Raw genomic sequence first — 16,341 nt, 5'->3', positions numbered from 1 at the left:
TATACTCTATCAAGCTTACATAAAGATATGACCATGGTTTACGTCATATATGATTTTTTAAAAAAGTTTTATTTTTTTTATGAATGTACCATATATGGCGCATGTTGCAGTTTGGGACATGCATGCATGTACCATATATGGCGCACGTTGCAGTCAAAGTGTTAAGCTTCACAGTTAAAAATGAGTAGCAATTTTAGAGCATGTGGCCTCTATGTTGAGCATGTCTAGAAGCCTCTATGTTATGTAAAGTACAATTGTTTCAAATTTAGGCTGTTTTTTAGAAGCTTGCACTATCTATATGCTAACATCCTAATTAATATTCTTCCAGAAAAATGTCAAGTGAATCACTTCCCTTGGATTTTGACATTTACCTGAAAGAAACTCTCATCAACCTGAAAACAGATGATGAAATTTTTTCTCCATACATTAAGGGCATACTAGAGGGAGATGAGTCGCCAGAAGATAAAAATGAAGCTCTGCAAGGAATAATTTCGGAAATAACTGTGAGTCGATATTTTATTGTGGTTATCAGTCTTAGAGAAATAGATTATTCAATTCATTTACTCACAATATATTTTATTAATCATTTTTTTTGCTGCATTTCATTCTGCAAGTGTTGAAACATAACAAAATCGATTTCAAATTATTATGATGCTATTGTAATCTCATTTTCAGGATTCTGGCATCGAAGCCATTTGTGAAGATATACTCAAAAAATGGTCATCTTGCTCTGGCAAGAATTCCTGTAACTGTGAATCTCAACCAAGTCTGGTGAGCTCCTATTGACTGATGTTCAGTCAGGAAATTCTACATAATCAATTTTTTATAGAACACCTATTTTATTACTTTGATGTTTAGAGCTCAACATTCCAGGTTTCACTATTTAAGATATTGTTAAGGAAGACTAAGTTAATGAAACTTCCATTACTTGCTCCAAACAATGCATCTTAAGGGCTCAAGAAGCATTGAGCAGTGGAATGGATTTCAATTCAGGTTCATTAATATCAGTTGATGAAAAGCATGAAATATTTATTTCTTATAGCTGACAAGTACTTTCTTTAAGTGCAAATATTTTTAGAACTGAAAGGTTTTCACAAATTCTACTTCTAACAAAGAAAAATTTGCTGATATATTTTTGGTGGATAAATTTGATGATTAATAAGCTAGTTCATTGCATGTGTATTCAAAACCAGCATTAACTTGGTCATTTGGACTTGAAGATTTTGAATACCCAGCCCTTGCATTGCTTCTTGACTGAATTGAAGGATGAACTGCTCATCTTGCTTGATGCAGAGCCCTGCATCGCTGGATATTCAACTGGCCAAGCTTATGGAGAAGCAAGCTTCTTGTATAGCCACAAGTTTGCCACCTATTAAGAAACCAATCAGCAGAGAGCAGGAGCAACTCAAACAGGCGGTTCTAGCCCAACATGCTCAGGTCAGTGGGACCTATGAAGCACTATGAAGCCATCAAGATTTCTGCCTTGCGGAATATTTGGATACAGTGGTCAGTCAAATGTTAGAGTGCTTCAGTCGGCAAAGACAGTTTAGGGTGCTCTTGTTGGTTGGCAGTATAGAGATTCTTTAGTCAATCGCCATTCATTTGGTCAGCCATTGACATGTAAGTTAGCAATGCGTTGAATCTATGGATCACAACTGAAGTAATATGTTGTGCTTCATACTGGTGTGTCGTTGAACATTAATGGGGAAATGTATTGTATGAATTTCACCATTGCAGGGCAATGCTAGAAATTGAAGTGATGATACATGTGTTGATTCAGCTATTTAATATATTGGTCTGGTTGTTTGATAGGTCAAGGTTACTGAGAAGTTTTGTGCTACAGGTATCGGCAGTGTGTGATGATGGCGAAGAGGAAGAAGTAGAGGAGACGAGGAGTGATGGACTACTTGCAAAGAACACAAATGCTGCAGCTGTAGAGCAGGAAATGCGACAGAAGAGGGAACAGAGAAAACTCGAGCACCAAGTCAAAAAAGATAAAGACAAAGCTGAAAGGTAACATCGATGTATACAATTGGCCTCTTTTAATGAATTTTGTCAAAGAAACAAGTGAATGAAATATTCAAATTCTGCAGTAGTTTTAATTCGGCAGTGTTTGAAGTTGTAATTTTAACAAAAACTACATAGTAGTCACCTCAATGTGATAAAAATTTTCCTCCTGCCTGCAGAGAGAAACAGAAAGCAAAGGCAGAAGAGAGGAAGGATAAAGAGAAGAAGCGTACGCAGAAGGGAGAACGAAAGCGGTGATGTCGATTCATTTTTTAGCTTTATACTGTGCAGCAGAAAATTTTTATTGGAAATTAGCTTTCCAATTATAATTTGTATGTGGATACCTGCCAGATGAATCTCCTTCAAATGATTTTCCAAATGTACATTTTTGAGAGTTGTTGCAAAGCCACTGAAAATTGCTAAAAACGTGAATTTCAGCATACTTTGCACTTGTGCGTTAGATTTTAAAGTGAACCTATAATATTGAGGTGAACTGATACAGCTGAATGAATATTCACTTATCAATTAGGAATCAGTAAACCAAATGTGGCGCAAGTCGATCGCTGCTAAGAGGTTCTTCGAGCCCCATATGCACTTAAACATCCCGTATATATTGCAGGTTTCATTGAATACCAGAGAGTATTTCTTATCAACAATTTTCTTACTGTTTTTCTCTATGCAGCAAATTAGGCTTTCGATAGGACTTGAAAATTCTGATATCAGGTTTTCAATTTACCTTTTATTATAATATACATTTGACGTTTCGAATGCAACTGCATTCATTATCAAGTAGGAGAAGAGTTTTGCAATACTTGAATTTGAAATGATGAAATGACGTTTGTACAAACGTACGGTATTATATATGCAGATAGAAAGTCAGAACTTGAATTACGAGAAGCAGGTCTCCAACGTCGCGCGAGTGAGTGTCTCATTATGAGCCTCCCTCATGTGGTTCTTCGGTCCTCCGGTCTGGAGGTGGCATGTTAGGCGGCGGCTCAAAGTCGTGCTGGTCAAACCAATGTAATTTACATTCTAGAGAAATCTACAACCTTCTTGTGGCATGAATATTTATAGATAACGTCGCTTTCTTGTAATGGTCCCGACTTTTTGCATGAATTATATTTCATTGTTTAATTATCGAGTTTCATGATTTTATAGTAAATCAGGAGTTTGATTCAGTCGAAAGCGGTTGTGTTTCTGATGTTACTCAGCACAATTGCTTTGAGGACTCGTTCATCTGTCTTGTTATAGCTTCTAATCATTTGATTCTGGTAATAGATTGTCGTAATACTTTGATTGGATGCTGTTTTGTTATCCGTTCGGTTTTGATGTACTTGATCGTTTGAAATTTCAGTGTCGATAGTTTTCTTTGCATGACCGTTGCTTACTAGAATTGCTTGGAGATCAGGAGTTCACTTTTCAAGTCACCAGCGGATGTACACGTTTCGAATGCTCTTTGTATATTAGGGCGTGCATAGTCTGGTTTTGTATCTCTGCAGACATTCGCTTATCTCGTTCAGTACGGTACTTTTCCGACGCTTCTAGCTTTTTGGTAAACTTTGGTTACAAACAAATTATCCTCTACAGAACCAGCCCAGGGCAAGTTAAAAAAATTATCGTCATCATCCTCTGCTTCAACACAATTTGCAGCAGCATCGACATTGTGGGAATCGTCTAATAAATTATGGAGCTCATTCATCTGGGCCATGTTGTCTTCTAGATCATCGACTTCAGTGCAGGACATGTGGGAATGATTTGGAGCAGCGCGATGACGATCACATTGATAAACTCGTTTCTGAAAAATGATGGTTCATTCCTGTATCAAGAACGAATTTCTGCGCGTGAGAATAAAACGACAGTCTTCACTGCCCATGCACCGTACGGACAAAACGACTTAAGCACCTCCAGTAAATCGGAGAGGAATTCGCTTGAATGTGTGGCACACCGCGACTTGGTCTGACTACCCGACCAACTGAGAAATGTTTTTAGGGATTTCAATTATTTCTCTTCCACATAAATAAAGAAAGTCTCCAATTCAAGTCTCGCAAAGTTTTACCATTCTTCGAATAAGGTCCACTGCGCTGACGACAATCAAATTCCGCAAAAAAATCTGTTGAAAATGTGTACATACTTGTTGTGATTTATCTGGTTTCGGCTGGGATAACTCAGGAACCACTTGCCGCTAAGTAACTTCTACGGTACGACTCCATTGCAGCGCACATCACAAGGATGTACCAGTATCACCTTTGACCCAGTGCCTATCCCCCTCCGCAAATTCCTGCACAGATCAATGAGGATTATTTTGAAAATTCATGCAAAGATCAATGCTGTTAATGTGGCACAACCCCTTGAGAATTGCGGTTGCTTGATGAGCATCAGGCGTGACTAAGCCCAATTCAACAACATATAAGAGTGCCGTTTCAATAGCCAATAGATCACGAAGCGTTTCATTTTGAAGAACTTGCTTGAGTAAGCGTGCAGTTCTCTATCAATCACTGTGCTCAACTAACTGTTCACAACGCAACACTTCATGAAAAATGTGTAAAGGAAACTAGAGTGAGAAGACAATGTAGGACTGAATTCAAAACGACGCACGAGTTAAACGGAACTCCCTCCCCTGAAAATGGAACGAGAGCAGGTCTACAAGCAGCTGCATGGGTGAGCAGGGTGGACAATTTGCCAGAATTTTGAAATGGGCGATCCGAGGGCTGACTAACTGAACGGATATTTTCCGTCTGTATCTGAACAAAATCGACGGCTCCTACGTGACGCCCACGAAAGACACCCAGAAATGAACAGAGTCTCTATGCCCGAACGGCTAGCTCCTCTCATCTCGGCGCCGCCATCACTGCGCGTCGTCATAATATGCCTATAATGCTCCTGAAACTACTTTGCATCAATCGAATTGTGCCATGTTTTGTTCGCCGATTTACAATTGACTACAAATATTCAGCAGTATCAATTTAACAATATAGGTTAGCTTTCGAAAATCTAACTACGTTGTAAGGTCACATTTTTTTGCAATTAATTACTGCAAGTGGCAATTTACTTACACCGACTCGTTTCCACTGCAACATAATAAATGAATAACATAAATTGCGTGAATAGTAATTAAAATATTCAGCAAATGAAGCGTCATGAAGATATTAGGATAAAAAGACACGTTTTCCAAGTAATTTTTACTCAGTCAAATATGGTGTTTCTGCATGGTTGAGTCAATCATAATCGCAGCTTTCTCGAACTGAAGGAAATCATAAATCGTTATAAAATAAATACTGATGAAACAAACATTAGTTTGGTCTTACTTCCCTTTGTAACTTCGGCACAGGCGGGTGCAACGTTTCAACGGGCAACCGCCCTATTAGACACTGATGTCTGGAATTAGTAGATAATATATTACAAGTTTCTCAATCACGGTAAAAGTAGGCTTTATAATCTACTTCATGGCCGCCACGAAGTCTTCTCCTTTCTTAATACTTCCCTTCAACTCAGGCAGTGCTTCCTGCACAAGCTTAGACTCGAACTCGGTGAGCTTGCCGAGACCCAGATTTTTCTCGATTCCATTCTTGCCAAATAAGATTGGCGTCGAGAAATATTTGGCCTCCGTGATGTCGGACCTGCATGACAATAAGAAAATAAATCGGATATTCGTCGCCACGTAGAGTGCATTGACAAAATATTTTTTGTGGGATTTTGCGAGCTGTGGACGATGGTAGAAATACAGGATACGAGACTATACCGATTGTAGAGCGTCCCTAATAATGATCCACATGATAGATTAGAATATACATTGATGACGAATGTGCAGCTGCTAATAATTTCAATATTCTCCGTTCAAATACAATGAGCTCATCTTTTGTGTGAGAATGAAATGGATTTAGTGCCGAAAACCAATGCCTTCTTTGTGCTAAAATATTTTCTACTTATAAGGAAGAATAATTTAAATATAGACGAACAAAATTTCTCATAAAATAAGTAGGTAAGTGAAGTTAAACATAGTGTTATAGTTACTATTTTCATGATTTTATTCACACTGCACACATTTCTTGAGTTTTTCTACAGCGGTTTTTCCTCTGCATTCTAACCTGAAGGCGGCACCTCACATGGATTCTCATCTTCCTCAATTATCCTGGAGACTTTTCTAAATATTTTACTTAAAAAAATGTTTGACTATGCCTAGCAAAGCGCCAAAAAGCACTTGACTATGCTTGGCTAAGACACCCGTCGAACCAAGGTGCCGTCCATGACAAAGCCTGACGAAGTGCCTCACCTCACAAAGGAGCACTCAACGATGCCCTGCTCGCCATTCAAGGCCTTGATAACAGAAATGGCGAAGCGGGCTCCTGCATAAGCCATGGAGAGCGTCGCTGATCCAGCACCAGCCTTAGCCTTTACCACTTCAGTGCCAGCATCCTAAGGAAGTTAAGTTGTTAGCATTGATATTAGTGACAATATTTTGTAATTGACAACTGCTTCTGGCGTCACTCGGTGTATCGCTTTTACAATTACGACCAACAAAAGATCCCGCATTGTGCAAAAGAATATTCACAGCCAGGTTCTAGCATAAAGTTACAAATTTAGATAATTATGAGGAAATTTATACTGTCAGCTACAAGCGGGCAAATGATACCGCTGAGGTAGCAAAGTCAAAAATTAGCACAAGGCATTGAATAATTCTAACATCTTTCTAGAAAATACTTTGAATTTGACAAGGAAATTTGCACACCTCCAATATTATTGTATCGCATTTGTCGAAATGAATATTTTAATATAAAATTCAATTGCAATAAACTCCAATTCAAGCATACGTCATTTTTGAGCAGTAAATTGTTCCTGCAATAATAATAATAATAATACAGGCACTTGCCTGTATCCTAACAGTGAGAGCCTTGAGCTGCTCGTCAGGGAAGGTGACTGCAGGAGAGCACTGTGAGGTCAGGGGGATGATGGTCACACCAGCATGGCCTCCAATAACGGGGCAATTGACAGTAGCGGGGTCCAGTCCCTTGAGTTCGGCAATGAAAGTGTTGGCACGTACAATGTCCAGTGTTGTGACGCCAAATATGCGGCTTGCGTCCGCCCCAACCTTGCGATAAACTTCTGAGGCAATAGGCACGGTGCTGTTCACAGGGTTACTGATGATGCACACCATTGCTGATGGGCAGACCTGCCATCAATAACAGCATCGCATGATTACGTGATATTACACAATTGACACTTAGCGTACGTTTTCAAGAATCCGTAATTTAGTAAAATCTATAAAAACAGAGCAAAAAAAAAAGGCCTATGTCTAACTTTCCTGCCAGCCATCATTCATTCTGAAAAAAACTTTTGTCTATGGTCCAGCGACCAGCTTTGAGAAATTGTCTTTGGATTTCATTTATTTATATTTTAGCACATTCCTGTACTTGAGCTCTGTAAACTGTTAATGTATTGAGCTCTACTTTTAAGCTTTATTGTCATTAGACTGTACCTACTCGTACAAAAAAATTAAAAATTCAAAAGCCCTGCCAGATATTAGTTGTGCACATTCCAAACACATCAAAGCAACATAAGGTGAGCCGTGCAAAACGAAGTCAGTATCACCGAATAGCCTAGCCGCTCATTTGTTTCCGGAGATTACCTTAGCGCAGGCCTGAGAAATGGTGGCCACAATGGAGGCGTTGGTGTTGAAGAGGTCATCTCTGGTCATACCAGGCTTGCGCGGCACACCAGCAGGCACAACAACAACTTCTGCTCCCTTCAAGCTGGTCTGGAGAACAGATCAATTTTAAAGACAGTGGTGCTGAGTAGTTTGAAAAATACCAATATTTTGAAAAAATCATGTGCAATTTATTCAAAACAATCTGCATAGGAAGGCATTACATCCATGTTAAGTAAACTTGCAAACATACAATGTAAAGACCGTATAACATTTGATACCTCAGGGCTCAAAGTGTCAACATAATATGGAAAATATTCATGCCATGATTTGATCAAATTAAAACTCATTCATTCCTCTGGAATTTGCTACATCATCCCTGCATTCAGTAACCAAAAATTAGCATACTTTTATAACCAATTTATAATGCAAACAAACAGGTATCTAAACAATTTTGACCTAATTAGCATATTATCTTATTTTAGCTCTTCAAGAATTCAGATCAGAATATCTGTTAGTCAACTTAGATAGCATTTATTTAAATATTTCCTATATGGATACAAAATGCTCATTAACATCAGCAGGATCCTGCCATAGAAAGACAGGTTACCCACATTATTATTGATTAAAAATTTTAATTTAAACATGAAAACTCAAGTACATTGTATCAGAATCTTTTGAAGGTATCACTGTCAAGGGTAGCACAAGTTATTATTTTAAATAATATTAATACAGTGTATGGATAAATTTGTTACCTATGAATAATTATGTTGACAATAAAATTTAACAATTACTTCATCCTAAAAAATTTAATCATACATGAAACTGTATATAAACAATTGACAATACAGGATATGGACTATGTATCAATTTCCTTATTTTATAGCCAATTTGCTATGTATCTCAATCATCCTACATGCTAGACTGCAACCTAAATGCTGCTGCAACTTGAGTGAATATTGGCACCAGTGGCAAAATTAAATTAAAGCAATAAATTATTCATTGGAGCTTCTAAGAGCGCAAAAACTAAAGATTTATCCCATTTTTCTTTGTGTGTAGCCATAGAAAATATCAAAGAATTGTTTGAATTTCAAATACAGGTGATATTGATTGGAACTTTTGGTAAACACAGAACATAACCAAAAAAATATAACTCAGTACTCACTGCAGTGAGTGACAGAGAGCGCATTTTCTTGTCGATGAAAACTTGAGGTTACGGACGGACAGATGGACAGACAGAAAAATGCACAATAGTGCATTTTTTCCATAAATGATAAAATGTGCTAAAAATGACATGCTCACAGTCAATTCCAGCACAAGTTTGCTTTGACAATGAATGTATTATAAACCACATAAATTTGAAAACTTCAGTTTTAAACAGCATTAAACTCATGGAAGTCAATGAAAAACTCTTCAGAAGAATATCAACTGGTGTAATTTTAGATTATTTTACCCTTTAATTGGATATTGGTAAAGGTATAAACTTGATGGATATCAACTCGATATTTATATTTGTAATTAGACATAATTAATAAGGAAATAACAAAACTTACCTCAAGTTGATCAGCACCCACAAATCCTTGAACCTTGGCCTTGCTTTCAATGTGTGAAAGATCAGCAGCAACACCAGGAGTGTGCACAATATCATACAGTGAAAGCTGAGTCACAAGTGGGCTGTTCTTCAGCAGTAGAGACAAAGGCTGGCCAATGCCTCCACTAGCTCCCATCACTGCAACATGACGGCTTACCTGTAAACACATTTAAATGGTAAGATCTTAACCCTGAACAACAAATATAACATGCTATAAGAAATCTCACATTATAAATTTTTCAGTAAAAATTAAGGCCTTTAAATAGATACTCTCAAGTATGTTATCAGCACAAGCAAACTTGAACAGTTTAAGCAATTACAATGTATATTATGAATTAAACTATAATTATGCAATGCATGAAACTGCAGGAATTGATCCACGAATTAATGAGATAAAATTATTGCTGCACCTCATGGATGAGAGAAAAAAAATTTTCTCAAAAGATTACAAAAATATTCATATATACACCTTGGCTTTTCTTACTCAGCTAGCAGTTGTGAAAAATAATTTATTTACATTCAAATTCAGATAAAAATTATTTTGTGAATTCCTAATTTGTTGTTGATAGAGATTAGAGAATGCAAAGAAATTATTGTCATATCAACAACAAAAGTCTTAAATACTATTGCTTCCACATTTGGTAATGTAACAATCTGGAACATCAGTCAGAATTTCCCAAAATTCTGGCTGAAAATGATTGTTATGGGCGTTTGTTTGTCTGCTACAAATGTTTAAATTAATATTTAACACACTTCTACATTTTCTACCTGTCCAATCAATCTGAAACTTTGCACACTTGTGTAAAGTTGGAATTTTGGAAACAATGCATGAATCAATTGACACATAAATCATTTTACAAAAAATTATATATTAAAAAATTCTAAAAAAATAATTTCTTTTAAATATCTAAAAATAAAATAAGAAATTCATTGTACATGTGTAACATCGGTCCCGGAGACACTGGCCTCTTCATAAGTGTTGTCTTTACAAAAGTAATTTTTGACCTACATATTTTTACAAAAGAAATTGGACATAGGCCATAGGGAATTTAGGATAGGTATAATTGTCTCGTCTGCAAGATTGGGCAATTTAGTCTCATTTGACATTTCCAGTTGGTTTCAGCCAAATTGTTGTTTTGGTAACACAGATATTCCTTTTGCCATATATTTTAGTTAGAGAAGTTAAAAGTAGAATTTAATTATCTTGTGCCAATGTGCCAGGAAAGCTGGAAAGGCAACTGAGATACATTTAAGTTGGTTTGTAGAAGTTCTACAAAGTCCATAGTGGCAAATATTGGAACAGTAGAAGCTGTAGAACCTCAACCATGCAACTTTACCTAGGTTAGGCTAGGTAAATTACCTGTATATTCAAACAAAACTAAAAAATTAGACAGAAGCCACCCCTGAGTGAAACACAAATGCGGGAAATGCATGTGTGAGCAGACAAAATAATCAATTCCTATTGCCCTTTCCTAATATTTAACAAAAATGCTAAGTGCACTTGTAAAGTAGGTAGACAACTAAGCATTGTAGTGGCAAAGCAGAAAGTTTTTCAGACTCTCCCTATAGTCAGCTACAGCTAGTCCCTCCAGTTCATTTTTGAGTCCTATAAGTAGACCAGTAAAGTATCATGGATACCAGCATTATCATACTTAAGAAAATGGTTTAAATCTCAAGTTATTGAGGAAATTAAAAATGAACTGATTCCAAAAAAGCTCTGGTTTGCCACTATGCGAACTAAGACAAGTAAATCATTGAGGATACCAGCATTTGCATATATAAAATATTAGTTTAAATTGCAAGTAGATGAGATTAAAAGTGAACGGATTTAAAAAAAAATATATGTGGTATAGGCTATAGCACTATCCACTATGACTATGCGCCCCTCAGCCAAAGCAGAGAGTTTTTTAGACTCTCCCTCAAGTTCATTTCTGAGTCCTATAAGTAGACCAGTAAAGTAGGTATCCTAGATACCAACATTATCATACATAAGAAATTGGTTTAAATCTTAGGTAAATGAGGAAATTAAAAATGAACTGATTCTAAAAAATCTCTGGTTTGTCACTATGCCCTCAGGCTCCCAGCCTCCCGGTGCCGACTGCCGGTAGTGCCGGACTGCCGGTACTGGCGCCCTGCGGTAGAACCGTTAACCGTAGAGCCAGAGGTAGAACGACTGGAACTACTAGGTACTAGCCTAGCCTATTTAGCTATTACTACTATAATACATCAAGCATAGCATAAAAAATAGTCGTGAAAAATCATCTTACAACTGATGATGTGGAGAATTTTTTAGCTAGTTGAGTTGCAACTGCCTTGCTAACAGTTTGGGCGATGCTAGAAGCCAGCATTTTGAAGGCGATCTATGACCTTAACGTTACACAGCGACACAACAAATGCAACTGAAAGCCAAGTGCCTGCCAATTGCAGCCGTCACTTCGCGAAGGTCAAAACTTGGACGCAATAATTTTACCCTCAAAGACAATTGGAGAATAAAAGCATAAATGATATTTCTAGCAACAAAGGACACCAAAAATTTTATTATTTTCTGGACTTTCAACAATTATTGCTCATTCAAAGCAATTGAGAAGATTTAATTGAATGTGTTAATACTCAGGACACGTGACTGCAGTAAGATCACTTATAATTTTGTTTGATGATTTATTGAACATTATTGGATTCATGAGTTCATATCGTAAATTAATTACGGAATGTGTTATCGATCAATTCTGAGTCCCTTATAAGTTCCATTGAAAATCGCGTGTTGAAAATCAAGCCTGAACATATATTTTTCCATAGCTTTATCTAGTCTGTTCTTGAACGCGTTTATACTCGAAGCGTCTACGATGTAATCGGGGAGGCTATTCCACATGTCGGTGATTCGAAGCGTGAAGAAATGTTGTCGCGTGGATGAGTTGCAACGCATTTTCTTTAGTTTATAGCCGAGGCCCCTGCTGTTGGTTCTTGTTTCAAATTCTAGTAATCCTTCTGGGACCTTGAATAAGTATACCTCAATGAGGTCCCCACACAATGTCGAGAACAGAGGCTTGGAAGCTTCATAACCTTTTATCTTTCTTCTTACAACTTGCCTTCAAGCCTGGAATTATCCCTGTTGCACGTCCTTGAACACTATCTATTAAATTTTAGCAATTTTCATGTCTTGGTGACCACAGGGACATACCAAACTCTAGATTCGCGCGCATCACAGCAACGAACAACTGCTTCAGCGCTTTTGTATCTAGTAACTCGTATGAGCGTCTGATCAGTCCAAGAAGTTTGTTGGATTTATTACCTTGCGTTTCTACATGCTTAGAAAGTTTCAGCTCCTTATCGACATAAATTCCAAATTATTTCTCCGCACTAGACTTTCAGTCATTACTCTTTCGTTGCAACCATATTTTCTCATACTGTAATCTAGTTGTTCATTGTTCTTCCCGTGTTGAAGTCCTTTACACTTGTCAGCATTAAAACGCAGCTGCCACGTATCAGCCCAGTTAACTAAACTGTCAAGATCATCTTGCAATTGCGCTATATTTGACCCATCCTTCACTGTATTATAAACTTGAGTGTCGTCGGCATACGTATGAAGCACACGCTGGACACTACTACTGGCAGATCGTTTATAAAAGCAAAGAACAAAATAGGCCCCAGAACGCTTCCTTGTGGCACGCCACTGCGCACTGATGCTCAGAATGACACCGTTCCGTTACCACTGACATGTTGTCGTCTCCATACTGGAAAATCTCTGATTAATTGGAGTACATTTCGCTATTTTCCCAAAGATTTCAATTTGCGTAACAGTCGCTTATGCGGAACATTGTCAAATGCTTTGGCAAAATCCAGATACACTGCTAACCACTCATAACTCTTTCAATACTGAATGGATCTGCTCGAAATTTGAACTAGTAGTAGTAGTATGAGGATTGAAGTAGTTATGACTGGTTAGGTTGCTGGGAATGAAAACGTGTTTCACAAAGTGTCATTGCCAAATTTTCAAGAAAGGCCACAAGAAATCATCTGAAATATTTATAAGATTTATTCCACCGTTTTTTTAATTCTTCTCTTTAACAAGTGACGTGAAACCTAGAGAAAGATTCGTCCGGAATACAGCATTTAATTTTTGATATGGATTTCCAAGTAATTCATCTGAATCCAGATTGAGATGTGCGCTGGCTAAATTCGATTAACTATGCAATCGAGAAAGTGAAGAAAGGTATTGATGTTTCTCAAAAAGTTTTTTCGCAACACCAGAAGCACAATAAATGGAACGAGATGTAACGCTATAAGCCATATACATTTGACTAGATACAGAAAATAGCATAAATCTTGTGCTAATAACAGCATAGATTGGACGTCAAGTTCACTACATAATCCAATTTCTTATCTATCTTCGCAATAACATTAAAGAGATGCATTCTGAATCGAAGATGATGTATAGCGAATGTCTAGCGAGGAATGTGTTAGAGATGAAATAATTGTTTATTAGGGACAATACTGCCCAAAAAATGTGACGCTACTAAATAAAAGTTAAAAAAGGCAATGAATTGAGAAGTAATTGAGTCTAGACGCTCATCTAGACTTAAGGGAGTGGAACAAGGGAAATAATGAATTAATCTGGGAATGAGAGGCGAGGAAACTGATCACGTAAGCTTGCAAGGTTTGCTCATGAACGGCTACAGCAAAAATGTACTTTCATCTTACCACGAAATGCATCTCGAAAAAGCGACAATGAACAAAATCTGGGAACAAGGGGAGCAATGGTGGTGGACAATTTGAAAATTACTATTAATAACAATAGATAATGTGTCTAAGCCATATACGACGATTACTTTAACTTCAAGTTCTTGAGATCAACAAATCGATAAATACCATGGACGAATTAATTATGAACAAGACAAAACATAACATTCTCAGCATAAAGTGACTGTAGGCTTAAATTGTTCAGCGCTCGAGAGCAACAGCAATAGTTGTGGTCCAGAACCCGCAAGTCGTGCAGAGACGCTGTGTTATTCAGCGCCCAAGTGGAATACCGTACGTCTGTTTATAGTAGTAGTAGGTTTGATAGCGCTTCATATAGCTATCTATTTTAGCACCGGAAGTACGATCCCCAGTTACGGCATAGGCATTTCATCACTTCTGTTTTCCAGGCTTGCAGCCTGATCCATTTAGGCGCAGGGGTTCGGCGGTAGGTTCTTTGCTCACGGAGCGAGGGTCTGCTCCGGCTTCATGTACATACTTTCGTGTCACAGAAATGGGGCTTGGTCTGGGTGATGGACTAGGTGCATATACAGTTACGCGGCATACAGCCGTGAGATGGTGCCATCACTTGATCTTGCTAGACCTCTGGTACCAAGCTGCATTCTATCAAATATCGTCTAAGGTTGTCAATTCTGAAGTTGCTTCGCAGGTCCTGTCGTAGCATTCTGTTAAGTAGTAGTATGATGGTTTACTAGCGCTTCAGCTATCATGCTATTTCGCACTGGAGATCAAAAGTTAACATTGCCAGTAAGGCGGAAGGTCTCAATTATTCAAAATCTCAAATTAATCATCGCCCACAAGGGGCGGAAGGTCTCAATTGTCCAGCTCGCTGAAGCTGGCTCGAAAGAAGCAGCGTTAGCATCTCAAAGAGACGAAGTGACAAGGAGGGACAGGTGAAATGTAACAGAAACTAAGACACTCGAACAAGAGGTCGCTTACACGGGACGTCGGCCGCCCGCACGAGAGAGACAGAGAAGGGAAATGTAAGGAATCCTACCTACATAATAACTTAACCCCACAACTGAGACCTGCAGTCAGACACCGCGAGCTCAGATGTGGGGCGCTCAGGAACAATCCCCCTAGGAGCGCGAAATTCCATAGGACTTCTGACGAGCACAGACACACGTCAGAAGTCCCCCCTGAGGGGTAGCATTCTGTTAAGCGTCAAGTCATGATGAAGGGCTGATGTGTTGGGGTAACAGTTGTGTCGGATGTCGCTGTAGCAAGGACATACAGTACGGTCGTTGGTATCAGGCAGTCGTCACAGTCTGGCATAGGGCGGTGCTCAATCAAGTAGCCATAAGTGAGCCTGAATGAAACGTCTAAAATAACCAACTACTTAACCCTTTACGCACTGAATTTCTGGGATAAAAATCGTAAAATTCACTTTTTCGGTTTTAAGTCTCACTTCAAAGCTGACATTCTGACCTATCCAACGGTACCAAAATCGTCTCTGTACGTTGATTTATGCCTTGACGACAGTTCGTGAAAGGGTTAGGGGTGGGGAAGTTCTTTAACATTTAATATAGGCGAAAATTACTGGTCGGGCACATAAATAGACAACCTGAAGACGCCGCTCTTTAGTTACCCGGCTGCTGTCGTGTGGGATGGTGCTCATGCAGTCGTTCCCACCATCCTTGACTGAATTTCGGCTCCAGAAATGTCTAGTCTTGCATCTATGCCACCTTGAATGCCTATTTCGAGGGGCTCGGGACTTTGTCGCGCCCTACTGAACATTCACACTTATTGTCACTGCAAACCTATCTCCTCCCAGAGTTTTTAAGCTACAGCAATGAGTAATATACCGTTCGATTCGCAAATAAAAGATCTAGAGATTGGTCGAAGCTTTTTTTCAATTTCGTTATAGTTTTGAAAATATTTTGAAAAAAGGGGAGGGGAAATTCGAGAGGGTGGGGGGGAGAAATCAATTTTTTTGAAAAATGCCCACCCCACCCACAAAAATTAGAATTTTGAAAAACAGCAAAGACCAATCGATAGATATGGTCCTTACGCATCGAATGATGTGCGTCTCGATGTTGTAGCTCGAAAATCATAGGAGGTGAAAAATTTCTACAGTACCCCCTATTTTTCAGTTTTCTATGAATTTCACGTTTTCTTTCACTTTTTTCGAAAAATTCCTACGAACAAAAAAGTCTTAGATTTATCTTTTACATATGTGTACCAAGTTTCAAAGTTATCTGTCAGTAAATAATCGAAATAGTATTTCCATAAGAAATTGGACATTGCTATTGGAAATTGAAAATTTTATTTCGGTTACCTACCGACAGATAACTTTGAAACTTGGTACACATATGTAAAAAATAAATCTAAGACTTTTTCTATTCGT

At 38.1% G+C, this 16,341-nt stretch overlaps 2 protein-coding genes across 2 annotated transcripts; one reads left to right on the top strand and one right to left on the bottom strand.

Annotated features, from left to right (window-relative positions):
• Positions 1-303: 303 nt before the first annotated feature.
• On the top strand, positions 304-2,796 carry LOC108670245 (coiled-coil domain-containing protein 43). The gene is made up of 5 exons (XM_018157706.2): positions 304-503; positions 676-771; positions 1,294-1,437; positions 1,844-2,013; positions 2,187-2,796. Exons 1-5 carry the CDS (start codon positions 333-335, stop codon positions 2,263-2,265), a joined length of 660 nt encoding a protein of 219 aa, XP_018013195.1. The 5' UTR covers positions 304-332; the 3' UTR covers positions 2,266-2,796.
• Positions 2,797-5,171: 2,375 nt separating this feature from the next.
• LOC108670244 (malate dehydrogenase, mitochondrial) lies at positions 5,172-11,665 on the bottom strand. The gene is made up of 6 exons (XM_018157705.2): positions 11,507-11,665; positions 9,202-9,396; positions 7,631-7,759; positions 6,875-7,174; positions 6,278-6,420; positions 5,172-5,624 (listed from the first exon to the last, which is right to left on the bottom strand). Exons 1-6 carry the CDS (start codon positions 11,585-11,587, stop codon positions 5,444-5,446), a joined length of 1,029 nt encoding a protein of 342 aa, XP_018013194.1. The 5' UTR covers positions 11,588-11,665; the 3' UTR covers positions 5,172-5,443.
• Positions 11,666-16,341: the final 4,676 nt, after the last annotated feature.

This window comes from Hyalella azteca, unplaced genomic scaffold (assembly GCF_000764305.2).
Source record: "Hyalella azteca isolate HAZT.00-mixed unplaced genomic scaffold, Hazt_2.0.2 contig14139, whole genome shotgun sequence".
Lineage (NCBI taxonomy): Eukaryota > Metazoa > Arthropoda > Malacostraca > Amphipoda > Hyalellidae > Hyalella > Hyalella azteca.
Note: the sequence above shows the minus strand (reverse complement) of the source record. Positions and strands in the feature narration are given on the sequence as shown.